A 27,519-nucleotide genomic window follows, 5' to 3' on the forward strand; every position below is an offset into this window, starting at 1 on the left:
TTCCAGAGAGATTGCAGGAGTCCATCTCGAACATGAGTGGCATGATGTCGCAGGCCTTTGTGATGATGTCTTCGTCCATGGAAAGCATGGCCACTTGCATGGAGCATCAAATGCGGAAATCACACGAGTGCTTGCAGGCCTTCACCAATGGCTTGCACACTATGACTGCCACATTAAATAGGATGAATGATACCCTAGCCTTGGCCATTCATCGCCCCATTGATCTGCAGCAATGTGTTCTCTAGCTCATTGCTAGCAGGGAAGCGTGGCTGGGCCATGTTAAGTCTGTGTGTTCCAGTTGTATTAAGATTAATTACTGACACAGACTACAAGAATAAAGTTCAACAGGTCTTTACTAGTTGGAGGTCAGGACTATACTAAATACAATATCACTACACAGTACTTATATACCGGTGGTCACCACCGGTATTACGTATACAGCAGCCAGAGAAAGTAGTACATCTCTTAAGGTGGAACAGGCTTAAGTTCTCTTAAGGTGGAACAGGTTACATACACCACAATCCTCCCTTTTTAGCTTAACAGTCATATCCCCATTTAACATAACATAATAACATATATACATATATAACTTCAGGTATAAACAGTTCAAAGGTTCAGTCTCTCAGGAGGCTTTCTGATTCGGTTTGGATAACGCCTTTCAGTGGTCTCTGATTCTTGTTGCTGAGGTGACTCTTCTTGTAGGTTTCCTATGTATTGGACGTCATCATCAGGTGCAGTCCCTGCCGAGGTAGATGCTTCAGGTTCATTAACGTCTTCCACAGTTGTCTCTGTCGCAACCATGGGTTCGACCCTTGCTCTTGATTCTACCAGTTGATCCGCATGACGCCTTATCACATTGTTACCAATATCTACTGTGTACATCAGAGGTCCTTGTCTGGCCCGAATTGTTCCGGACTGCCATTTTTTGTTTCCATAGCCCCTTGCCAACACTGGTTGTCCTATGTCGAAACTTCGAGTGGACTTGTTATTAATATGCCGGAACTGTTTGTTTTCCACTTCCCTCCGCACATTTGGTTTTAACAAGTCCAACCTGGACCACAACCTCCTGTTATAAAACATCATGGCAGGACTTTGGTTAGTCACTGCATGAGCGGCGTTTCGATATGCCATTAGGAAATTGTCCACCTTGTGTTGTAACGGAATCTGATCATCGTTCATGGCCTTTATTGCCTTTTTGAATGTTTGGACAAATCTCTCGGCCAACCCATTTGTCGCCGGATGATATGGGGCAGAGGTATAATGTTTCACCCCATTCTTCTTTAAGAATTTTTGGAATTCTTCCGACACGAACTGTGGTCCGTTGTCCGAACATATCTGTTCTGGCAATCCGTTCCTTGCGAATGTTGTTCTTAACACCGCAATTGTCTTTTCTGAAGTAGTGGTATTCATCTTGATCACTTCTGGCCATTTGGAATGTGCGTCCACCGCAATTAGGAACATGGAGTCCATGAATGGACCAGCAAAGTCAATATGTACGCGTTGCCATGGGGCTGAAGGCCATTCCCATGGGTGTAGCGGTGCGATCGGAGGTGCATTTTGCACTTTTTTGGCACCCAGCGCAGCTTTTTGTCAACTCCTCTATCTGTTGGTCAATGCCCGGCCACCATACATAAGCCCTAGCAAGACTTTTCATCTTAACTCCCCCCAGATGACCTTCATGCAGTTCCTTTAGAACTCTTTCCCGTAACTTGGGAGGAATAATCACTCTTGTCCCGTACATCAAAGTACCATGGCAGACGGACAGCTGGTCTCGCCTTGCCGAGAATGCCGGTAACAGAGGATCACCATGTGTTGGCCATCCTTTCACTGTCACCTCGTAAACTCGGGACAGTGTCGGGTCGTCCCTGGTTTCTCTTTCAATACTTGCATTGGTGACTGGTAAACACTCGATGATGGTCGAATGAAATAACTCAACAGGGTCAACTTTCGTCGTCTCTTCTGCTTCAGGTAGTGGCAGGTGCGACAGCCCATCAGCATTGCCATGCTGCTTTGTACCTTTGAATTCTATTTGATATTGATGTGCCCCTAGGAAAAGGGACCATCTCTGGAGTCGCTGTGCTGTCATCACCGAAACACCCTTCTTAGGGTTAAAAATGGATACCAACGGCTGATGGTCTGTCAGAAGTGTGAATTTTTGGCCCTGCAGGTAATGATTAAACTTCTTCACTCCCCATACAAGGCTGAGAGCCTCCCTATCGATCTGCGCATAGTTGCGCTCAGCGGAGGTCAATGATCTGGATGCAAACGCGACTGGCCTTTCCGTGCCATTTGGCAACTTGTGTGAGAGTACTGCCCCAATACCATATGGAGAAGCATCACAAGCCAACCGAATAGGCAGTGTCGGGTTGAAGTGAGCCAACACTTCCTCTGAGGTGATCAATTCTTTGCTTTTGCGAAATGCCTTCTTACAGTTTTCGCTCCATTCCCATGGTACCCCCTTCTGTAAAAGAGCGTTCAGCGGGTGCAGTACCGTGGATAGATTCGGTAGAAACTTATGGTAATAGTTAATCAATCCCAGAAACGACCTCAACTGAGAGACATTATCTGGAGCGGGAGCCTTTACAACTGCCTCTATCTTGTCAGGAGACTTATGAAGCCCCTCCCGGTCAATGACATGACCACAGTACGAGATCCGCTTCTGAAAGAACTCACATTTCTGCCGATTAACTCTAAGTCCATACTCTTTCAGTCTGTTGAGCACCAGTTCCAAGTTTGCGAGGTGTTCTTCATCACCATCACCTGTAATCAGAATATCGTCCAGGTAACATTGTGTGCCTGGAATTCCCTGTAATACCTGCTCCATGGCCCTCTGCCAAATTGCCGGAGCCGATGCCACTCCAAAAACCAGCCTATTATACCGGTACAAACCTCTATGCGTGTTGATCGTGAGGTACTGGCGTGACTCTTCTTCAACCTCCATCTGCAAGTACGCCTGTGCCAGGTCTATCTTGGTGAAGTGTTTCCCGCCAGACAACGAAGCAAAAATATCCTCAATCCGCGGAAGCGGATACTGCACCGTGTGAAGCACCGGATTAACGGTGATCTTGAAATCTCCACAGATGCGAGCCTTCCCTGGTTCTCCTGGCTTGTTGCTCGAAGGACGTTTCATAACGGGAACAATGGGCGTAGCCCACTCACTCCAATCTACCTTAGACAGTACACCTGAACGTTCTAGCGCTTCCAGTTCCGCTTCTACAGTAGGTCGTATTGCATAGGGTACCGGTCTGGCTTTGAAAAATTTTGGTTGTGCATGTTCATCAATCTTGATGTTTGCCGTAATTCCTTTCAGTGTTCCCAGTCCTTGCTGGAACACCTCTTTAGCATCATCCAATATTTTGGACAATCGTTTAGGTTTGACATCTGTTTCCCCGGAATCTACCGTTAGTGCTTTTAAGGAGTGCCAGTCCATATTCATTTTTCTAATCCACTCCCGTCCCAGTAGTGGTGGACCTCCTTCAGGTAGCACATATAAGTCCATTACTTGGCTTTCTTCGCCCTTGTGGACCATTTTTACCTCTATCTTTCCGATGGGGTACACTCTTTGCCCCGTGTATGTTTTCAATATAATCTCCGTATCCCGTAGGGGAATATGTTGGAATAACCTTTTGTAATCTTTCTTATTCATGACCGTCAATGCCGATCCAGTGTCCAATTCCATCTTTACTTGGACTCCTGCTATCTGAAGAGTGACCCAAATTGTCTGGAGATCTGCATCCTTACCAACGTTGTGTATTCTTAAGCTACCCAGTTCATTACTGCTAGCGTCTGAATTTGACTTCTGTTCCTTCGAACTGGTCTTTGTCACTTTGTGCACCTTTATGTATTTTCCTTGCGGTGACTTTTTGTTGCTGGTCTTCTTTCCTGACCGGCATACTTTAGCTATGTGGCCAAGCCTGCCACACGTTCTGCACTCTTGGTTTTTAAACCAACACTGGTTCTGATCGCGTGTTGTCTTTCCACAAACGATAACATTTTACAGTACTCAAACCCAATTTATTTGTACTGAGTTCCGGTGACCGTAGCTGCATTACTGCCGTGCCTCTCGCTGCGGCTTCGTGTGCTGCTGCCATAGTGACCGCTTTCTCAAGCGTCAGCTCATTCTCCTCGAGCAGTCGCTTTTGTGTATCTTCTTTTAATAATCCACACACAAATTTATCTCTTAGCGCTTCTGTCAGTCCCGTTCCAAACTGACAGTACTTTGCTAGCTTACGCAATTCCATTAAATATTCAGCATTGCTTTCATCCTTCAGCTGCCTTCTGCTGTAAAATTTAAATCGTTCCGCTAGCATCAGCGGCGTGGTGTTTAGATGATTTTTCAGGACAGTAACAATCTCCTCGAACGTCTTATCCGCCGGTTCATCTGGTGATAAAAGGTGTTTCAATTGCCTGTATGTCTTTGCACCCATTAAGTTCAATAAATTAGTGCTTTCTCTGCATCTGGGATTTTATTTGCTTTACAATAATTTTGTATGCGTTCTACATACATGGCCCAATCCTCGATGTCGCTATCAAAGGTATCAATGTTCCCATGTTTAGGCATCGTTGCAATTTATTTTATCCCAAGATGGCGGCTTCCCGCTCTTGTCTTCGTCCTCCGCCTACAAAATGGCGGTTTTCCCGCGCTTGGCGGTCTTCACCCACTGGCTGCAATGGCGTTTGGCGTGCCGCTGCTGCTCCCCTTTCCCAGCGGTTAGTAACTCCCCCGACGCTGTCTCCGCTTCACCGTGGCTCCCTCGGGCATTCGCGCTTCCCCGATGTCGCGCCTCGCAGCCCTTCTTGCAGCCCGGTTATTAGCACCGGCTGCGTTCGTCTTCACCGCGGCTCTCGCGCCTTCAGTCACCCCAGACGCTGCGCTTTTTTGGCCCGAAAGCGGCCCGGCCCTTATCACCAGCCGCGATCGATGTCCCCGCGCTGCGCCTTTCAGCCCGAATGCGGCCCGGCCCTTATCTCCGGTCGATCTCACCGCCCTTATTCCTCCGTCTTCCTCTCCCCGTCTGTACAGCCAACGCGGCCGACTTTCTGCTCGCGTCGCTGACCGGCTTACCCGCCACCGAGGTAGAAAGAAGATAGCTGACTGCCGCTGATGGAGGCTTCGAGTTCAGGATGTCTTCTGCACTCCGGGTTCTCGATGCCTGCCGCGCGACGTGTCTTCCAGGAGGGTGATGAGGGTGGATGCCTCTCTTCGACGCCCATTCTGTGGACGAAGCCGCCGTGGATATAAACTGCCGCAGGGTAAGAATCGGACTCGTCGCCACTGTTAAGTCTGTGTGTTCCAGTTGTATTAAGATTAATTACTGACACAGACTACAAGAATAAAGTTCAACAGGTCTTTACTAGTTGGAGGTCAGGACTATACTAAATACAATATCATTACACAGTACTTATATACCGGTGGTCACCACCGGTATTACGTATACAGCAGCCAGAGAAAGTAGTACATCTCTTAAGGTGGAACAGGCTTAAGTTCTCTTAAGGTGGAACAGGTTACATACACCACAGGCCATAAGATGGATGATGGTGAAAGGGGACATGGAAGTGGGGACTCTGCTCAAAGCGCTTCCACTTCTCACCCGTTGCCCCCCCTCAGTCAGTACCCCACATGCTGCCTCGTGTCCCGATGGCTGAGTCTGCCCCTGTGCAGGTGGAGCAGTCTTTGGCGGGGCCCTCACTGGTTCTAAAACCCAGAGAACGTTGGCCAAGAGCATCTCAGCTCTCAGAGCAGGGATCTGAGCAGCCTGCGCCTGCCTCTACCTCTGCTGAAGCCACAGGGATGCACCATATAGAAGTGCAAGGAAAAGCAAGAGTAAAGATTTGTAGTTGCACAAGGGTGTACACATGGGTGTGTTACACATTGTTAGAATGTTAAGTTTCTGTTTCATATGTGAGCTACATAAATATTACTGTTTTGCACCACTTTCTTGTCTTGCCCATTCTTGGTTGCTGGCTGGCAAGCGGCCTTTTCAGTTGTGATGATGATGAATGGGAAGAGTTGAATTGACGCCGAGGAATGGGGGGCTGTGAAAGGGAGGCTTGGTTGTTTTCAGGACTGCTTTGTGTTAGTGGTGTGGGAGCTGGGGGTGGGCTAAAGTGGATTTTGCATGTGGTTGTTAGATGGGTGCACTGGTGGAACCTAAGTGAACCTTACAATAATGAGGGCATCCCGGGCAGCAATGTGCGCCACTGGTGGTGCATTGCCCGCATCACCTTCCTCCTCATCTTCCTCTTCCTCCTCCTTGGAATTGTCCAAAGAGGCTCTGTGGATCTTGTTCCTCCTGCAGGTCCAAACCTCACTGCTGTGCAATGTTGTGCAGAGTGCAGCACACCACGGCCATTCCGGAGACCCTAACTGGTGCCTACCGAAAGGGTGCCTCCAGATCTGTCCAGGCACCTGAAGCGCATCTTCAGAATGCTGATGGTTTGTTCATTGCTGGAAAAAACTTGTCTGTGGAAGTGTGGTGAGACTGTGATGTTCCCCATAGTCAAATAGCGGTCTGTCTAAGCTCAATTTTGAAGAATGCCCAATTGAGTGAGGTACTGGCGACTGCAGACTTGTATCCCAATGAGAGTTGGCATTTAAGGAGAATGGGGGAGAGAACGTGTGACACGGCAGTGCTCGTGGTATTGAAGATTGAAGAGCTTCTTACTGCAGAGAAACATTCCCTTCCCCCAGTGCTGCCAGCCCTCATTGGATTGAGCACTTTAGCACAAAGAATTGACCCTTTTGTGACAAACTGCTTCATGTTTCAAAACAAAAGTCTGTCGCTTTACAGATAAGATCTGATAACTTGACCCCACTGTGGACCACCCTGTGGCTCTGTTAATTGGTGTATACTTGTTGGTCAGACTCGGTGTGGTTAATCAGTGAATGTTTGATCGTCAGAGTTGGTGTGGTTAATGATTCGCAGTATTCTGAGGATAAATTTGTTCCAGCTTTGATTTTGCTGCAGTCCATTGCAAGGGTTAAGGAATACATTACCTCGTAAATGTAATCAGCCATTAGCAGATTGAGGCGAGTCTGGGCTAAATGGTTTGCTGGCACAAAGCCATTTGTAAGCAGTAAAAAGAAAAATGGGAGATATGCCAGTGGTGTTTGGCTGTTGCTGTAAATCCTGTAAGGTGCCAGCAACAGAGAACAGGAGGGGGCTGGCAGCTACAGCACTAGTGGAGAAGGGGAGGGCTTGTGGAACAGGAGTACTGTGGAGAGGGAGTTCTGAGCTAGAGTGGGGTGTAGTAGGAAAAGTGGCAACCCATCGAACGTCCGGTTTATGCGGTTGGCGGGGGCGGGAGCGTTGCCTAGTTACATGAAAGAATGAAATTGGACATCTGCTTTTCCAGTGTTGGGGGTTTTTAAGGGATCATGTCCCCCACCCAGGTCATGTAAACGGCCTTGATTTTGTGATCTCTCTCTGAGTTTGGCCTGCGTTAAAGGTGATCACCCCAGTTATAATGCTGGAGTGGGACTGGTAGCTAGGTCACTGTGAAGGGGGGTGGGGGGTGCGTGCAGGAGGTGTGCTGGAGTGGAAACAGCACCTTGTATTGGGATGCTAGATCAGGCTGATATACAGCCTGCCAAATCACCATTTGTGCCAGTTCATGATGGAATAAATTGGTCGCAGGGACACATGCAGATTCAGAAAGACATCCACTTTGCAGAACTTTGGAGTCTCGTATCCAGGGAAGGTGGGTGTGGGGAGGGGGGGTTGACTCCAGCCGATTCTTGGAGTATATGGGGCATTACATAGATGGTAAATGTCATTATTAAAAAGAGAAACCTTGGGCAAGAATGTAAAGACACTTCATCTGTCCAATTTCCCCCTTCCAGCACCCCCCACCCCCAACCCACACAGACTCTTTTCTGGGTCCATTTGTGTTGGTTCCCCTGGTTCTGTGCCCATTTGGTCATTCTTTATCCGTCGTGGCTCAGTTGGTAGGATTCTCGTTTCTGAGTCAGGAGGTTGTATGTTCAAGCCCCACTCCAAAGACTTGAGCACATAATCCAAGCTGACACTCCAGTGCAGTACTGAGGGAGTGCTGCACTGTCTGAGGTGCCAGCTTTCGGATGAAACATTAAACCAAGATCCCGTCTGTTCTCTCAGGTGGATGTAAAAGATCCTGCCGTACTATTTTGAAGAAGAGCAGGTGAGTTCTCCCGGTGTCCTGGCTAATAATTATCTCTCAACCAACATCACTAAATGCAAATGATCTGGTCATTATCTCATTGTTGTTTGTGAGAGCTTGCTCCGTGCAAATTGTCTGCCGCGTTTCCTACATTACAACATTGACTAGACTTCAAAAAGTACTTAATCGGCTGTAATGCGCTTTGGGACGTCCTGAGGTTGTGAACGGCGCTATATAAATGCAAGTCTTTCTATGTGCAAGCCCAGAGACCTGCAGCAACCAGTTATTTGACCTTGGGATTATCCCAGCTCAGCTAGATCCTGTCCTCCCCTGGCGTGCAGGAGTCACTATCGTAATCGGGAGCCTGAACTCCAGCTCATATTCCCCTCCACCCTAGTCCAGGCTACTCTGGCCAATTGTATTACCCTTGCTGTTCCCCAGGCTAAGATCTGCTCGCTTAGTACAGACTGCGTGAAACGTAATGAGCTTCTGGTCTGAATGGCCCAGTACCACATTGGGTGGTACACTGTATCATGGTAATCGTCTAATGAGATCACCATTCTGACACTGATAACTCATCTTTTTCTTACTTGTGCTCTACATAGATCTGAATTACTGTGGGACTCACCAGCCCTGCCGAAATGGAGGGACATGTGAGAATACGGAGCCCAACGAGTACCGGTGCATTTGTGCAGAGGGCTTTGGTGGGCAGAACTGTGATGCTGGTGAGTATTTGCCTGTGAATGGGCATCAAAGACAGGGCACTGCCGAGGGACAGGGTGCATTACAGTAAGGAGAAAGCACAATAAGCACTTCTGGGAGCAGCCACAAGTCACATGGTATTGGAAAGCTCATTGATAAATGTTCACTAGTAAATTGCCCATAGTCAGTTGATGAATAGCAGTTTATGTATCGCAATGGAGTTAGTGAAATGTCAGAAACTTGCTTCACAGCCCCACTTACTGGTCAGAGCTGCAATTACATTGTTACAGACAACTATTTGCATACAGGATTCCATTCTAAATATTTACATGGGCAGTATTAATTTTGATATAAAAAATGCAAGCATGTGCAAGATTTTGAATTTATAAATATGTTTCATTCTCCAATAATCTCCCTCCCTCCTCTCCTGAAGATGCTGACTGCACCAGCTCTGCCCTGATACCTTGCAGTAACGCAGCCAAGCCTGCATGGTTAGCCAGGTATTGGACACATGCAGTAACCCATCATTACTGTTAAATCTGTGCATCTTGAGGTATGGTGTCCGTTAGTAAATAGACAGAGACTGCAGAGGAAACAATCAACAGGTGTTTACTGGATGAGGGTTGCTCGAAAACTAACAGTACAGATCCCTACTCAGGGTTTATATACAGGTGTGGTCACTGCCGGTACTACAGTATACAGGAGCTGTAAAAGTAGTTCTCCCCTTAAAGGTACATACACAACAATTCCTCCCCTTTTAGATTAACAGTAGCATAACATTCATTTAACAATTAAATATCAACTAATTACAATTAACACTTTTAACATGCAACATTAACTGAAAATAGTCCATTTATAAATTCAGTCTTTGGGGCGGCTTCCTGGTCCTTTCTGGATAGCGCCTTTCCTGAGTGTCTTGCTCTTGGTGCGGAGGCGACTCTGGCCCTCTGTCGTCGGTTGGTTCATCACCAGGTACGCGAGACATGGGGTTGACTCGTTCCTGTGACTCTAGGATCTGGTCGACATGGCGCCTCACAATGTTCTCCCCAAACATCCACTGTGTACATTAGTGGCCCCTGCCGTGTGCATGTCGTTCCTGGTTGCCATGGAGAGGAGGGCCACTCCCATGGGTGTAGAGGGGCATGTGGTGGTGCATTTTGGACCTTCTGGCATCCTGAGCAGCTCTTTGTCAAGTCCTCGATTTGCTGATCGATCCCCGGCCACCACACATAAGCCCTAGCAAGGCTTTTCATTTTCACCCCTCCCAGATGGCCTTCGTGAAGCTCATTGAGCACTCTCTCCCTTAACTTGGGTGGATTTACCACTCGGGATCCACACATCAAGGTCCCCTGGCATACTGACGGCTGTTCTCTTCTGGATGAGAATGCTGGCAACAGTGAGTCGCCATGTGTTGGCCATCCCTTCACCGTCAAATCATATACCCGAGACAGTGTCGGGTCATTTCGGGTCTCCTTCTCTACATCCGCATTAGTTACTGGCAAGCATTCAATTATAGTCGAATAAAATATTTCGACAGGGTCCACTCCTGGTGCTTCCTCCCTTTGTAGCCGTTGCGCAGTCATCACCGGAACGCCCTTCTTTGGATTAAAGATGGAGACAAGTGGTTGGTGGTCAGTCAGCAAGGTGAACTTCTGCCCGTGTAGATAGTGGTTGAACTTTTTCACTCCCCACACTAGGCTGAGGGCCTCCTTGTCAATCTGGGCGTAGCTACGCTCGGCTGAGGTTAGTGACCGAGACGCAAAGGCTACTGGCCTCTCCGAGCCATCCGGGAATTTGTGCGACAGCACCGCTCCAATACCATAGGGTGATGCATCACACACCAACCGAATTGGTAGTGCTGGATTGAAATGAGCCAACACCTCTTTTGATGTGATCAATTCTTTGCACTTCTGGAAAGCTCGTTTACCTTCGTCATTCCACTTCCATGGTACCCCCGTTTGCAGTAGGGTGTTCAGTGGGTGTAGTACTGTAGACAAATTCGGCAAGAACTTATGGTAGTAGTTCACCAGCCCGAGGAACAACCTCTTCATTACAGGAACGACGGGTGTAGCCCACTCGCTCCAGTCCACTTTGGACAGTACTCCAGAACGTTCCAAACCTTCCAGCTCTGCTTCGACGGCTGGGCGGATCACATAAGGCACCGGTCTGGCCTTCAAAAACTTTGGGCTCGCATTTTCCTCTATTTTGATTGTCGCTGTTATGCCTTTTTGTGTTCCGAGTCCCTCCTGGCACACTTCTTGTGCGTCAGTTAGCATTTTTGACAGTCGTCCAGGTGTGACGTCGTCATCCTTTTTGGCATCTACCGTCAGTGCTTGTATGGAATGCCAATCTAATGGTATCTTCCGGATCCATTCACGTCCTAGTAGTGGTGGTCCTCCATCTGGCAATACATATATGTCCATTTTTGGTGTTTCCTTGCCGTTGTATATCACGTTCACCCTTATTTTTCCTTTGGGGTAGACTTTTTTCCCCGTGTACGTCTTCAAGACAATCTCTGTATCTCTCGAGGGTATATGTGAGAATAGCTGCTTGTAGTCCCTTCGGTTTATGACTGTTAGGGCTGATCCTGTGTCCAATTCCATTTTCACTTGGACTCCGTCTATCTTGAGTGTGACCCAGATAGTTTGGTGATCCTCCATTTTGGTTACATTATGTAGTTCCAGAGAACCCAGCTCCTTGCTTCCGGAGTCTGTATCACTTTCCTGTTCGTCTGAACTACTCTTCGTCACCTTATGTACCTTTTTGTACTTCTCCTGTGGAGATTTCTTGCTGCTGGTTTTCTTTTCCGACCTGCAGACTCCTGCTCTGTGTCCTACTTTTCCACACTGTCTGCACACTTGGTCCTTGAACCAACAATCCTTATGGTCATGTGTTGTTCTGCCGCAGCGATAGCACTTTACTGTTCCGTATGACATTTCATTTGTGCCATATTCTTGCGGTCTCCATTGTATCTCTACAGCGCCCCGTGCGGCTGCTTCGTGTGATACTGCCATGCTGAAAGCCTTGTCCAACGTAAGATCCTTTTCTGATAGAAGCCGTTTCTGGGTTCCTTCACTTTGAAGCCCACACACAAACTGGTCCCTTAACTTATCTGCTAGTTCTGTTCCAAACTGGCAGTGTTTTGATGGCTTGCGCAGTTCCGTTAGATATTCAGCAATACTTTCGTCTTTATGCTGGTTCCTTTTGTGAAACTTAAATCTTTCTGCTATCAGGAGCGGTGTGGGGTTTAAGTGGTCCTGTAGGATTGCCACTATGCTTTCAAAATCCTTTTCCACTGGCTTCTCTGGGGTTACTAGGTTTCGCACCCATGGAATTCAACAATACCAGTGCTTTCCTGGCATCAGGCACTTCCTTCGCCATGCAGTACACTTCTATGCGTTCTACATATGTCGCCCAATCGTCGACTTCATTGTCGAACGCTGTGACACTGCCACGCTTCTGCACCCCTGGGTGTGGTTAGACTGGCAAAGAAAAATGGCGTCTCCCGCGCTCTCCCTTCTTCTCCGCCGGCTCAAAATGGCGTCTCCCGCGCTTCCCCTTCTTCTCCGCTGTGGCTCCAAAAGAAAACTGACGTCTCCCGCGCTCTGCCTTCTTCTCCGCTGCGGCTGAGCCTCTGAACACCGGCTGCGCGCTCTGCTCGCCCCTCCCGTGCGCCTCTCTCTCCGACGCCGTTCGGGCCTGAACACCGGCTGCGCGCTGTGCGCTCCACCCTCTCTCTCTCTTTTCTCCCTTTTTCTTTTTTTTTCTTTCCCGGCCGCTCGGTCCTCAACCCCGGCCGCGCGCTGTGCGCTTCACCCTCTTTCTTTCCCCGTCGACGCTGTTCGGCCTTTTTCCCAAGCCCAGCTCTCCACAGCCTCCTCTGCGATATTGAAGTCTTCTCTGGATGGCCGACGCCCGTATTCCTGGAATCGGCCTTCTTCTACAGAGTTGCAGGTAGGTTTGAATCCACTCATCGTCACCACTGTTAAATCTGTGAATCTTGAGGTATGGTATCCGTTCGTAAATAGAGACTGCAGAGGAAACAATCAACAGGTGTTTACTGGATGAGGGTTGCTCAAAAACTAACAGTACAGATCCCTACTCAGGGTTTATATACAGGTGTGGTCACTGCCAGTACTACAGTATACAGGAGCTGTAAAAGTAGTTCTCCCCTTAAAGGTACATACACAACAATTACCACGTTACTGCCTCCAAATCAAACTACTGAGCAAACCTGTATCAATAGAGTGCACACTCCCCATAAGAACACACTAACTAGGCGCATGTTAGTAAGAGTTGAGGTTAAGAGATGCCAAGGGTGTGCAGAGCCACTGCTGGAGTTTTACCATTACAGGCTACTGGTTAGCTTCCTTTTGACAGTTCAGCCTGGACCACCCTATCCATTAGCTTGCTGTGTGGGAAGAATCCCAGTACTCAATGACTGGTCCCCATTAATGAAGCAGCAAGGAATGGTCAGCCAAGAATGCCCTGGGGCTAACCAGGAATTGAATGTGGACGTACCCGTATGGGTCAGCTCCACACTGGGCAGTGAAATTAGCCAGAGAGAAGTTGGCAACAGTGACCTCATTAGCCTAACCAATAACTCCTGATTTATCTCATCATCCCTCCTGCTCCTGCCCTGCCACACAGGTTGTCCCTCCTGCATTCCCTCCACAGTCTCTAGGCTGACGCATCAGTGCAGTACTGAGAAAGTTAAACTAAGTGCCTGCTGTTGGTTGATGTTAAAGGTTCCATTGCTGTTTGAAGAGTGGAGGGATCTGCCCTCGCCCAACACCACCCAAAAAAATGAACTAGTCATTCATCTCGATTCTGTCTTTGTGGGATCTTGTTGTATGCAAATTGGCTGCCTCATTTACCTTCATAGCAACAGTGGCTGTACTTCAAAGTAATTCATTGTATGTGAAGTACTTTGAAATACACAATGAAGCATTCTATGAATGAAAGTTCTTGACGTTCCCTTTATGCTGCACCAGCAGTGTGCCTCAGCCCCAACCTCAACATAGGACCCCCTACTTAACCGCACTGTTGCTTGCCTTTCCCACGTCAACAAACCCATCCCCTTCTCATAGAAAACACCCCGCCTGCTTTCTCTCCATATCTTAATCCCTTCTCTCCCCATAAACTCATCTCATTGTCCCTCAACCCATTTATTCTGTCTGCTTCAATGGCCTTCCCTAACTTATTCTCCAGCTCGATTACCCCTTGGGGGGTAAATTTCCAGCCCACTTCCTTTCTTTCTCCTAACTTCCTAATTTGTAAGCTTGTGTATCCCGAGCCCTTTGCCTCAAATACCATGTGTTAGTTTTGACACTTACCCCATTCCCTCACCATCTGAAATAATGTAGTTTAGCAGAACTTCTTGTTTTTGTTCCAAACTCTCCAAGGGTCACGGCTGTCTAAATAGGGCGGCTGATTTTGATGTCTGATTATGACTGGGACTGACCACAGCAGCCATGTGGCAAGACGGCAACATCATGACATCATCTCCATAACTCCATCGGTCCATTGTTTTTGCTGTTATTGTTCTCGAGTTACTACAGGGAGTCGATTATTTAAGCATGGCTGTGGTTCAATGCAGATAATGGACATTGGTGATGGGGGAATGAGGTTTGTAGCTAGCCTGGGAACTGTAGAGTACTGCCTATTGCAGTGATCTTGTTAACTGCGTCACTAACTTCTTGAACTTCTACAGATAGGTGGGTCGGTTAATTTCTGTTCCATCTTGACTGGGCTGTTAGTGGAGTGTTGTCGTGGAGTGTTGTCAGCCAATCCTTGGCAGTGAGCCAAAATAGGGAGTTCTTTCTGATTCCCTTTTTTGTATTTCCCTCATTCATTCATTTTTGTTTAAAAATTCCCTCCTTTCGTTCTGTATGTCTGTCCACTGTTTAGCCAAATGACTGTCCTCAGTAATTCTTTTTCCATCTGTTCCAGGTACCACAGACTGTCCCACACGGTGCCAAAATGGCGGGATTTGTCAGGTATGATGTAACCAGGAGCCAATCACAGGACAGGCCGTATAATCAATAATCCCTGATGTAGTCATTACCCAATCACCATGCAAGAACTGCTCTATTTATAATAAGTGTGTTTAGGAACACCAGCAAGCCTGTCCCTCAGCCCCACCATACCCCACAGATCCACCTCCCCACCATATAACTCCCTCCCTTCTTCAGAAATGCCTCTGTCTCTTAACCCCATTTACACCGCCTGCTTCAATGACCTTCCCCCGTAACTTATCCTACAACACAGAAACAGGCCATTCAGCCCAACTGGTCCAATGCTGGAGCTTATGCTCCACACGAGCCTCCTCTCACCTCTCCTCATCCCACCCTATCAGTTCCCCCTGACCTCTCCTCTTACGCTTAACTGCAGCGGGTAGTCAAAACTGCCCAACGCATTACCGGCACCCGGCTACCGACCATAGAGCATATATATCAGAAACGCTGCCTACGGAGGGCACGGTCCATCATCAAAGACCCTACCCACCCCAGCCACAGTCTGTTCGCCCTCCTACCATCTGGGAGACGCTACAGATGCATTCGCACCCGTACGACCAGATTTAGGAACAGCTTCTTTCCCAGGGCTGTCATCCTACTGAACTCCACAAATAAACACTAAAACCTGCACATCTGCCAATGCACTTTATTATGGTCATATTTATGCTAATATACTGCAAGCCAAATGTATAAATGTATGTTGAATGTTTAAGTGTCCTAATCCAAATTGTACACTCTCGGGAGCCGCAAGCCTACATTTCGTTGTACTGCACTTGTGCACTAACAATGACAATAAAAGTTGATTTGATTTGATTTGAATATTCCTGGGATTGAGGCCTTCACCACAGGAAACAGTTTGCCTGGATCAGCTGTCTATTCCCTTCAAATTCTTGGTAAGTTCGATTCTGTCACCTTTCAGTCTCTTCTTTCCCAAGGGAACAAATCTGACTTAACATTTCCACACAACTCAAAATCCTGACGCCCAGAATAATAATCACTAATATTGATGTTATAATATTGTACTTGCACATTGTTAACACTGGAGGGCGCCCTAATGGAGCAGCACATTGCAGCAATTGCCGAATGTTCCAGCGTTTGAAAAGCAGCCTACGCGTTACCACATCAACTTGAGTGTTTATCCGATATGACAATTGGCGACAAGGATGGGATAATATTCCTTTTCCCCCTCAGAGGTTGATTGATACATATCAGTGCAACTGCCCAGCAGGCTACACCGGACATTACTGTGAGACCAGAGATGAAGGATGTTTCAGCTACCTGTGTCTGAATGGAGCCCGCTGTGTACACCCCATCGGTGGCTTTCTTTGTCAGTGCCCTCCAGGATTCTCGGGCAGCCGCTGTGAGGTTTGTCTAGTCATTTTTCATTCTTGCATACACCAAGGTAATCTTTTTTAAAGGAGGAACCCTTGACTGATTTTATCCGCTCTCTCGCCTAACTATAGTGCTGAGTGCAGCTAATTCTATCCTGACTGGGGATTGAGCCTGGCTTGTATCTAACCATAATACTTCCAGCCCGACCCTGCACGCAGTACCACATTGAGTGATGCTGTTTCCAGTTGAGCCATTTCAGGTACATCTAGTTTGGTTTTTTAAGTTCCCACTTTTGTGTTAATTGATTCCCATACAAAAGCATTGTAGCAATTGCCCTCGGGAAGTGTGAAGCACTGTCCTGCTCCCAGTATGCATTACAGTAGAGTGTACTGTAAATCTCAGCACTCTGACTCACTAAACACCTAAAATGGACAGAAAATTGAGTCTGTGAATCAGGTGAATTAACCTAACACACTCACTCCACCAGGTGAAGCTTTTCAGCATGAAAGCTGAATCCTGAATCTCTGTTTCCACCCCGAATGAGGACATGAGCCCCGTTTATAAAACAATGCTGGAATTTTACGTGATGTTAAAAGAAAATACGGCAATAGCTGGAAATCCAAAATAAAAGTGGGACAGCAGACTTACCGGTGGCTGAAAAGCGAAAGGCAGATTAACGTTGTGATGGTCACAACAATAACTGCTTTCCCGGAATGGTACTGTTCAAGTACAGATTGGACACTGAGCTTTAAGAGCCTGATCCTGCTCCCTCCCAACATCCTCGCACTGATCCTTTCCAGCAGGAGACTCCTGGTAATAATTGGGAACAGGAACCCAAGGCTGATTTTTATCCGATGCCAAAACTCTGATATCTTTCGGCCAAGTGTAGTGCCACACAGCGGAGACCGTTAATTCCGTACAGACTGGCGATTGAACCTGCCTCTTCACGGCTTGTATCTAACCCAATAAGCCTTAATCTTGAGTCTCAACACCGGGTCAAACCCTCAGCTATAACGTAAGGCCTGATCCGAAGTGGTCACTCTAAGCTCTAGATCAAGCAGTTGCAAAACCAAAAATCCGACTCCAAAGGTTTAACCCTGAACCCTGACCCTAGGGCTACCAACTCTGGTTGGACAGATTCCTGGAGCTGTCATCACGTGAGCTCCTGACTCCAACTGCCCTGCCCCCACACTCCCGCCATTGGTTGCCTGACACGTCCATCCTCGCAGGGCCCCTCCTTCCTGCACCAATCGGAAGGCGAACAGTCTCCTTGTTACCTGAAATAACAACAGAAAATGCTGGAAAAACTCAGCAGGCCAGGCAGCATCCGTGGAGAGAGAAACAGAGTTAACGTTTCAGGTCGAAGACCTTTCATCAGAACTGGAAAAAAGCAGGAAATGGAACAGATTGTGAAGCAAGTGTTGGGGCTGGGAAAAGGGGGAGGGGATGAAAGAACAAAAGTGAAGGTCAGTGATAGGGTAGAAAGCAGGAGAGATTAAGAGACATTGGAGAGACATTCAAGGCAAGAGGAGATGGTAATGAGACAGGTTAAGGAACAAAGGATGGCTCTAGATGAAGTGTGAATTGCGCTGGCAGAATGAAGGACAGCTGTCATGTGGGAGGGAAGAAAAAAGGCCAAACGAAAGTGTGGGAAAAAATATATCTATAATATATGTGATAGGGGCCGAGGTTATGGTCTGAAATTGTTGAACTCTCTGTTGAGTCCAGAGGGCTGTATAGTGCCTAATCGAAAGATGAGGTGCTGTTCCTCGAGCTTACGCTGAGCTTCCGTGGAACAATGCAAGAGGCCGAGGACGGTGAGGTCTGAGTGGGAATGGAGCGGAGAATTAAAGTGACAGGCCACCGGGAGCTCGGGGTCCCCCTTACGGACTGAACGGAGGTGTTCCGCAAAGCGGTCACCCAATCTGCGTTTGGTCTCCCCAATGTAGAGGAGACCGCATCGTGAGCAGCGAACACAGTATACTAAATTGCAGGAAGTACAAGTAAATCGCTGTTTCACCTGGAAAGGGGTGTTTGGGGCCCTGGACAGTGGGAAGGGGGGAGGTAAAAGGGCATGTGTTGCATCTCCTGTGCTTGCACGGGAAGGTGCCGGGCGAAGGGGAAGGGGTGCTGGGGGTGGTAGAGGAGTGGACTAGGGTGTTGCGGAGGGAGCGGTCCCCACGGATGCTGCCTGGCCTGCTGAGTTTTTCCAGCGTTTTCTGTTGTTATTTCGGATTTCCAGCATCCGCAGTATTTTGCTATCGTACTCCTTGTTACCTGATTGGACGATTCTTGACCGTCAGTCAAACAGCCTTTTTCCTATGTCAAATATTTTTATAATGTGGCACAAAACCACAAGCAAAGATAGTCAAGTGCAGGGGACCCTGCAGGTAAAAGTAAATAAATAACATTTACAGATGTCAATGTGAACCCTCCAGGAATGCAACCAGAGTTGGCGCAACGTTCCTATCTGATGGTGAAGTCAAAGCCACCAGTTGCGCAGGAAAACCTGCTCTGAATTTCCAGCATGTCCTGCTTATTCTGGGTGGTTTGTGTGTTTATATTGTGTACTGTATGGTATTGTACTGAGTTGATTTCTGTCTTCTGTGATGAAATTGAGCCAAGAATTTACCCACAGGTCTTTGCTGGGCAGTGTGAACTCGACCCGTGTCAGCATGGAGCCAAGTGTTACAGCACGGAGCTCGGTTACTTCTGCTCCTGTCCTGATGGATATGAAGGCAAGAATTGCTCCCATGTCGCAGATGGCTGCCACAGTGGCACGTGTCAAGGTCTGTGCTTTTCACTGGAGTTTTATTCATGCTCTTGTGCTCAGATTCTACATGGTTCTGCAGTGCATAACCTAACTACAGTCACTACACTTCCTGGAGTAAGCCATTAGTGTATAAAAGTTACCTCCCTGTTGCTGTGCAGAGGTTGCGAGAGGCTGTGCCCGGACAAATGGACCTCACCGATAACGTCAGGCCAGCTTTCCCAGAGCTTTCTGGCACTATGGGTGAGTCACTTGAAAGCTCCTGAGCTCACAAAGACTGGAAGGATAGGTGCAAGCAGCCAGTAAAGGGACTGCAGGCTGCCTGTTTCTTGCCAGGAGAATTTCTGATTTTGGGTGGAAGGGGGAAAGAAAGAGGGAGGAGGTGAAGGGACGGGTGTACACTAGGCAAGGGAACAGGGTACTGGAGGGTTAGGGCTCTGCTGCACAGGTGTGGCTGGGAACTATTTTGTATCTTATTATACAGCCTTCCCTTAAGTGCACATTCCAAACGGATGATGTGCACCTGGAGCACAAGTCGGGGACTGCACCCACTCACATTAAATGAAAAGCAGGAGTAGGGGGTGGACCAATGACCCCAGTGCACAGGCTGCCAGTCCTGAGCTGCATTGAGTATATTTGTAGGTAATACAGGGAGTAGGCGCCCAATTGATCATCTGCCATATGGACTGCCATCACGTGACCTGACCGACTTGAGCAGCTGCCGGTTGCTGCTACAATTGAAGGAGAATGCCATGCCAATGTCCACACTCAGTCGCTCTCCAGCAGGGGTCACTGTATAATGATCTGGACCAGAAACCATGCCTGATGAGTTAACCCCTGCCCCACCCCATCCCTAAACCAGGGATAGTGAGGCTAATCGGAGCACAGATCAGAAAGTGAGCTTGGGAAATGCTGGTTAGAACTGAAAGGTGCCTCCGAGTTGGTGCCTTCTAGGGAGAAGGAGAGAAAGGGAAATCGTGTTTGACAAATTTATTAGAGTTTTTTGAGGATGTAACTAGCAGGGTAGATAAAGGGGAACCAATGGATGTAGTATATTTGGATTTCCAAAAGGCATTCGATAAGGTGCCACATAAAAGGTTATTACACAAGATTAGGGTTCATGGGGTTGGGGGTAATATAATAGCATGGATAGAGAATTGGTTAATGGACAGAAAACAGAGAGTAGGGATAAACGGATCTTTTTCAGGTTAGCAGGCTGTAACTAGTGGGGTGCCGCCAGGATCTGTGTTGGGGCTTCAGCTATTTACAATCTATATTAATGACCTAGATGAAGGGACCAGAGTCTAATGTATCCAAGTTTGCTGATGATACAAAGCTAGGTGGGACAGTACGCTGTGAGGAGAACAGAGAGTCTGCAAAGGGATATAGATAGACTAAGTGAGTGGGCAGGAAGGTGGCAGGTGGAGTATGATGTAGGGAAATGTGAGGTTCTTCGCTTTGGTAGGAAGAATAGAAAAACAGAATATTTTTTAAATGGTGAGAAACTTTCAAATGTTGGTGTTCAGAGAGATTTGGGTGTCCTTGTGCAAGAAACGCAGAAAGCTAGCGCGCAGGTACAGCAAACAATAAGGAAGGCAAATGGCATGTTGGCCTTTATTGCAAGGGGGTTGGAGTATAAGAGTGAGGAAGTCTTGCTCCAATTGTACAGGGCCTTGGTGAGTACTGGGCACAGTTTTGGTCTCCTTATCTAAGGAAAGATATACTTGCCTTGGAGGCAGTGTAACGAAGGTTCACTAGATTGATTCCTGGGATGAGAGGGCTGTCCTATGATGAAAAATTGTGTAGATTGGGCCGATACTCTCTGGAGTTTAGAAGAATGAGAGGTTATCTCATTGAAATGTTTAAGAATCTGAAGGGGATTGACAGGATTGATAGATGCTGAGAGGTTGTTTCCCCTGGCTGGAGTGTCTAGAACTCGGGGACATAGTCTCAGGCTAAGGGGTCGGCCATTTAAGACTGAGATGAGGAGGAATTTCTTCACTCAGAGGGTGGTGAATCTTTGGAATTCTCTGCCCCAGAGGGCTGTGAATGCTGAGTCTTTGAGTATATTCAAGGCTGAGATCGATAGATTTTTGGACTCGAGGGGAATCAAGGGATATGGGGATTGGGCGGGAAAGTGGAGTTGACGTCGATGATTAGCCGTGATCTTATTGAATGGTGGAGCAGGCTTGAGGGGCCGTATGGCCTACTCCTGCTCTTATGTTCTTAAAACCGTCTAATCATTCATGTCCCCGTTCCTTAAAGATGAAACATAGAAGATAGGAGCAGGAGTAGGCCATTCGGCCCCTCGAGCCTGCTCCGCAATTCAATGCGATCATGGCTGATCATCCAAATTCAGTACCCTGTCCCTGCCTTCTCCCCATATCCCTTGATCCCTTTAGCCTCAAGAAATATATCCAACTCTTTCTTGAATATATTTAATGAACTGGCCTCCACCGCCCTCTGTGGCAGAGAATTCCACAGGTTCACCACTCTCTGGGTGAAGAAATTCCTCCTCATTTCAGTCCTAAATGGCTTACCCCTTATCCTTAGTCTATGACCCCTGGTTCTGGACTCCCCGGCCATCAGAAACATCCTTTCTGCATCTAGTCTGTCCAGACCTGACAGAATTTTATAGGTTTCGATGAGATCCCCTCTCAATCTTCTAAACTCCAGTGAGTATAAGCCCAGTCGACACAATCTCTCCTCGTACGTCATTCCTGCCATCCCAGGTATCAGCCTGGTGAATCTTCGCTGCACTCCCTCCATGGCAAGAACGTCCTTCCTCAGGTAAGGTGACCAAAACTGCACACAATACTCAAGGTGCGGTCTCACCAAGGCCCTGTACAACTGCAGCAAGACATCCTTGTTCTTGTACTTGAACCCTCTTGCTACGAAGGCCAACATACCATTTGCCTTCTTAACTGCCTGCTGCACCTGCATGCTTACCTTCAGCGACTGGTGCACAATAACACCCAGGTCTCTTTGCACTTCCCCTTCTCCCAATCTATTGCCATTCAAATAATAATCTGCCTTCCTGTTTTTGCCACCAAAGTGGATAACCTCACATTTATCCACATTATAGTGCATTTGCCATGTTTCTGCCCAATCACCCAACCTGTCCAAATCGTACTGGAGTTTCACGACATCCTCCTCGCAGCTTATCCTCCCACCCAGCTTTGTGTCGTCTGCAAATTTGGAGATATTACATCCAATTCCCTCGTCCAGATCATTAATATATATTGTGAACAGCTGGGGTCCTAGGACCGATCCTTGCGGTACCCCACTAGTCACTGCCTGCCACTCGGAAAACTACCCGTTTATTCCAACTCTTTGCTTTCTGTCCGCCAACCAGTTCTCTATCCAAGTCAGTACCTTGCCCCCAATCCCATGTGCCTTAATTTTGCACGCTAATCTCTTATGTGGGACCTTATCGAAAGCCTTTTGAAAGTCCAAATACACCACATCCACTGGTTCTCCCTTATCTATTTTACCAGTTACATCGTCAAAAAATTCCAGTAGATTAGTCAAGCATGATTTACCTTTTGTAAATCCATGTTGACTTTGTCCGATCCTGTCACTGCTTTCCAAGTGCTCTGCTATTACATCTTTTATAATAGACTCTAGCATTTTCCCCACTACCGATGTCAGGCTTACCGGTCTATAATTCCCCGCTTTTTCTCTACCACCTTTTTTGAATAGTGGGGTAACATTCGCTACCCTCCAATCCATGGGTACTGTTCCAGAGTCTATCGAGTTCTGGAAGATGACCAGCAATGCATCTACTATCTCTAGGGCCACTTCCTTAAGTACCCTGGGATGTAGACCATCGGGCCCTGGGGATTTATCGGCCTTCAGTCCCGTCAATTTTCCTAACACCATTTCCCTACAAATACTGATTTCTTTCAGTTCCTCCCTCTCATTAGACCCTATGTTCCCCGGCATCTCTGGGAGGTTATTTGTGTCCTCCTTTGTGAAGACAGAACCAAAGTATGTATTTAGTTGGTCTGCCATTTCCTTGTTTCCCATTATAAATTCCCCTGATTCTGACTGTAAGGGACCTACGCTTGACTTCACCAATCTTTATCTCTTCGCATATCTATAAAAGCTTTTACAGTCAGTTTTTATGTTCCCTGCTAGCTTACTCTCATATTCTATTTTCCCTTTCTTAATTAATCCCTTTGTCCTCCTTTGTTGACTCCTAAACTGCTCCCAATCATCAGGATTATTGCTTTTTCTAGCCAATTTATATGTCCTCTCCTTGGATCTTATGCTATCCCTAATTTCCCTTGTTAGCCATGGTTGAGTCACCTTTTTTGTTTTATTTTTATGCCAAACTGGGATGAACAAATTCTGTAGCTCATCCATTCGGTCTTTGAATGTTTGCCATTGCCTATCCACCATCAACCCTTTGAGTGCCATTCCCCAATCAATCCTACCCAACTCGCTCCTCAGACCATCGTAGTTTCCTTTATTTAAATTGAGGACCCTTGTCTCTGAGTCAACTACTTCATTCTCCATCTTAATGAAGAATTCGATCATATTATGATCGCTCCGACCCAAGGGGCCTCATACAACAAGATTGCTAATTAATCCTTTCTCGTTACATAATACCCAGTCTAAGATGGCCTGATCTCTGGTTGGTTCCTCAACATATTGGTCCAGGAAACCATTCTGTAAACACTCCAGGAATTCCTCCTCCACAGTATTGTTACTAATTTGGTTGGCCCAATCTATATGTAGATTAAAGTCACCCATGATGACTGCTGTGCCCTTATTGCACGCTTCTTTAATTTCCCTTTTAATGTCATCCCCAACCTCCGCCTTACTGTTTGGAGGTCTATATACCACTCCCACTAATGTTTTTTTTCCCCTTAGTATTTCTCAATTCTACCCATACAGATTCCACATCATCAGAGCTAATATCCTTCATTACAATTGTATTAATCCCTTCTTTAGCCAGTAATGCTACCCCACCTCCCTTTCCTTTTTGCCTGTCTTTCCTGAATATCGAATACCCCTGGATGTTGAGTTCCCAGTCTTGGCCATCCTTGAGCCATGTATCCGTAATCCCAACCAAATCATATTCGTTTACCTCTATTTGCGCAGCCAGATCATCCACCTTATTACAATTGCTCCTCGCATTAAGACACAAAGCCTTCAGGCTTGTTTTTTTAACGCTCTTAGACCTATTAGAATTATTATTTACTGTGGCCACGTTTGATTTAAACCGTTGATTTCTCTGACTGCCACTTTTGTTTTTCTCCTTCCTATCTTTTGCTTTTATCCCTGTTTTCCTTTCCTCTGTCTCCCTGCTCAGGTTCCCAACCCCCTGCCATTTTAGTTTAAACCCCCCCGAACAGTGCTAGCAAACCTCCCCGCAAGGATATTTGTCCCGCTCTGGTTCAGGTGCAACCCGTCCGACTTGTACAAGTCCCACCTTCCCCAGAAGCAGGCCCAGTGATCCAGGAAACTAAAGCCCTCCCTCCTGCACCAACTGATTAGCCACGCATTCATCTGCTCTATCCTCCTATTCCTATACTCACTAGCACGTGGCACCGGGAGTAATCCAGAGATTACAACCTTTGAGGTCCTACTCTTTAATCTGCTACCTCGCTCCCTAAATTCTTGCTGCAGGACCTCATCCCTCTTCCTACCTATGTCGTTGGTCCCAGTGTGAACCACGACCTCTGCCTGTTCACCCTCCCCCCTTCAGAATGCCCTGCAGCCGTTCAGTGACATCCTTGACCCTGGCACCAGGGAGGCAACAAACCATCCTGGAGTCACGTCTACGGCCACAGAAACGCCTATCTGTTCCCCTTACGATAGAATCCCCTACCACTGTTGCTCTCCCACTCTTTTTCCTCCCTTCCTGAGCAGCAGAAGCACCCCTGGTGCCAGGAAGTTGGCTGCTGCTGCCTTCCCCTGGTAAGTCATCCCCCTCAACAGTATCCAAATTGGTATACCTGTTTGAGAGGGGGATGGCCACAGGGGTCCCCTGCACTACCTGCCTGCTTCTACTGCTCCGCCTGATGGTCACCCATTTCCCTTCTGCCTGTGCAGCCCTTACCTGCGGTGTGACGAACTCACTAAACGTGCTATCCACGACCTTCTCAGCATCGCGAATGCTCCAAAACTCATCCATCCACAGCTCCAGCGCCTCAATGCGGTCTGCTAGTAGCTGCAGCTGGATACATTTCCGGCACACATGGTCGTCAGGGACACCGGCAGCATCCCTGAATTCCCACAAAGCGCAGGTGGAGCATAACACGGGGCTGGGCTGTCCTGACATGACTTACCCTTTAATTAATTTTAAAGTGGCCGCCTCGTACCTCACGCAGGTCCGCTCTCGCTCCTCACTGCACTCCCAGGTCAGCCGCTGTGGTCGGGCCTCGCCTCGCTCCTCCTTTTAAAGTCGCCTTTTGAGTACATAATTGTGGCTGACACTCCAGTGTACTGCTGAGGGAGTGCTGCATTGCCACAGGTGCATCCTTCTGGATGAGACTTTGAGCTGAGGCCTGTCTACCTTCCAACCCCTTTCACCTGATTCTTCAGCAGATTGAATGCAAAATTGCTCTGACCGCAGCCCACCCTTTAACCAGTCTGTAGTGTTGCTGCATGGCTTTGCCACAGGAGAGTGACTAGTAGGAATAACAGCTGGTAAAATAAGGATGGATAAAGAATATCATCTGTTTCATATTACAGGAAGTACTTTTCACCTCCTCCTTGTGCTGCTTGTTATCATGGTAATTCTCATTGTATCTGTCTGCATCTACCTCTTCATGAAGCGGAGGAGGAGAAAGGAGAGAGAGCGCATGCCTCCGAGCGAGCATGTCAACAATCAGCGAGTGACCCTCAACCTCATCCAAAACCTGCCCAAACCCTGCAGCATCGACAGGGATCCAGAGTACGGGTACAAAACCCTCTGTGCTGACAAAGGGTCAATCTGCATGGTAAAGCACCTCGCAATGGAACAAGACCTGGGGCTTACCCTGCCAGATGTGGAAAAGGATGTTGAAGCCCTGATGGGAAACGGGGCCATCTCTAAGCTGCTGAACCCTGAGAAAACGGATAAAACAAACAAAGAGAGAAGCTTAACTGCCTGGATGAGGGAAAGGAGTTAAGGCATTGATCCTGAGCAGCTGATATTGGTGCCACATCAACTCCTTTAGAGGAGCAAAGTGGGATTTCCCCGAGCTTAACATTCTGAATCAGGTGGTTTAATTTCTTCCATCTGATCCCATAACCAATTCATAAAGGGTTTTCCTCTTAAAGGGTAATAACCTGCACTGATCTTGAGGTGATCACTACTTTGGGGCTCAGAATTCATGTTTATTTACCCTCCTCCTCAGACATTCGACACTTAGCGTCACAGCTTGTTGTGAGTGAATCTTTCACTGGTATGTAATGAGTCAAAATGAAGAAGCTGGCATTCTGAGCCTTGTGATTAAGTTTTTAAAATTATACATAAATTGTCAAAGGTTTATTGTGTATTCTGTTATTGAAATGGGATTGCAGATGCCGGTTAGGCCAGCAAGCCTCTGCCAACTTCACGGACCAGTGTGAGAGTCATTGAATAAGACCCACTTATTCACATGTACTAACTGGGGGCCCAGTGGTGTGCCCACTCTATTGGCCAGTATAAGCGGTTGCTGTTACGCCTTTGTTAAAAGTAAAGGGCTAGTATGTGTGTGTGTCTGTATTTTTAAAAAGAAAGATGAACCAGATAAATGCCCGTATTCACTGGCATGCTCATGGCACAGGCAAGGCCCTTCATACTTTGACGCGAGGAGTCTCTGGATGAAGATCCACAAGCAATGCCAGGAGGCTCTGGAATGCACTGAATTGTAATTTGCTGTAACTGTGCATCATCAGAGGTGACACTAGTAACACTTCCTCTGGGACACAGTGTTGTGGGTTCACAAGATCAACTTTGTTTATATATTTCTGTATAATATGTAATATTTTGTCTTTGTTTTTACACTGCAATGTAATGTTTAACTAAGGGACTCCGATCAACTGTATATAATTCCCTTTAACAATATGTTAGCTGCAGCCTGAGTCTGTATCTTTGTATATACTGTTTGCATGTACAGAGCGTGGGCAAACGCAATGACGTCACGCCGTTCATCACGTGATCCCCACCGGCAGGAAAAACGTGATGATGTCATGACACCAGCCACGGGACCGCCCAAGCAGTCCTCGTGGAGCCTCCGAACTGAGTAGACCTGTATTCGTAGTTCTCGTGCATTTGTTTGTTAAACTCAGTTTGTTTTACATTAAACATTGCTTGTTTGATCGCCTGAGTCGACCTCAGTCTCTTGATAGGAACTAGACATTCCTACAATCTCTTCTAAAACCTGCAGGCAGTTATCGCTCAGATTACAGAGCTGGGACACTGAGGGCATTCAATTAATTGCAATAGGTTAGTGGAGCTGGTGTCTGATATGAGCACCTTTATTATTACAAGAGCACAAATAGGGGAGACACTTCTTGACAATATATTCCCAAGAGGGAAAGAATTATGTTCATGTTTCAACATGATTGGATTTCAAATGT

General features: G+C 47.3%; 1 protein-coding gene across 1 annotated transcript; it reads left to right on the forward strand.

Moving 5' to 3' along the window:
- The first annotated feature begins 4,127 nt into the window (after positions 1-4,127).
- LOC147096627 (uncharacterized) lies at positions 4,128-27,258 on the forward strand. The gene is made up of 6 exons (XM_085973168.1): positions 4,128-5,253; positions 8,745-8,864; positions 14,794-14,840; positions 16,050-16,223; positions 18,829-18,979; positions 25,666-27,258. Exons 1-6 carry the CDS (start codon positions 5,184-5,186, stop codon positions 26,082-26,084), a joined length of 981 nt encoding a protein of 326 aa, XP_085829294.1. The 5' UTR covers positions 4,128-5,183; the 3' UTR covers positions 26,085-27,258.
- The last annotated feature ends 261 nt before the right edge of the window (positions 27,259-27,519 follow it).

The sequence above is a fragment of the Somniosus microcephalus genome, chromosome 34, assembly GCF_052327205.1.
Source record: "Somniosus microcephalus isolate GS21.2 chromosome 34, FLI_Smic_1.0, whole genome shotgun sequence".
Taxonomy (NCBI): Eukaryota; Metazoa; Chordata; class Chondrichthyes; order Squaliformes; family Somniosidae; genus Somniosus; species Somniosus microcephalus.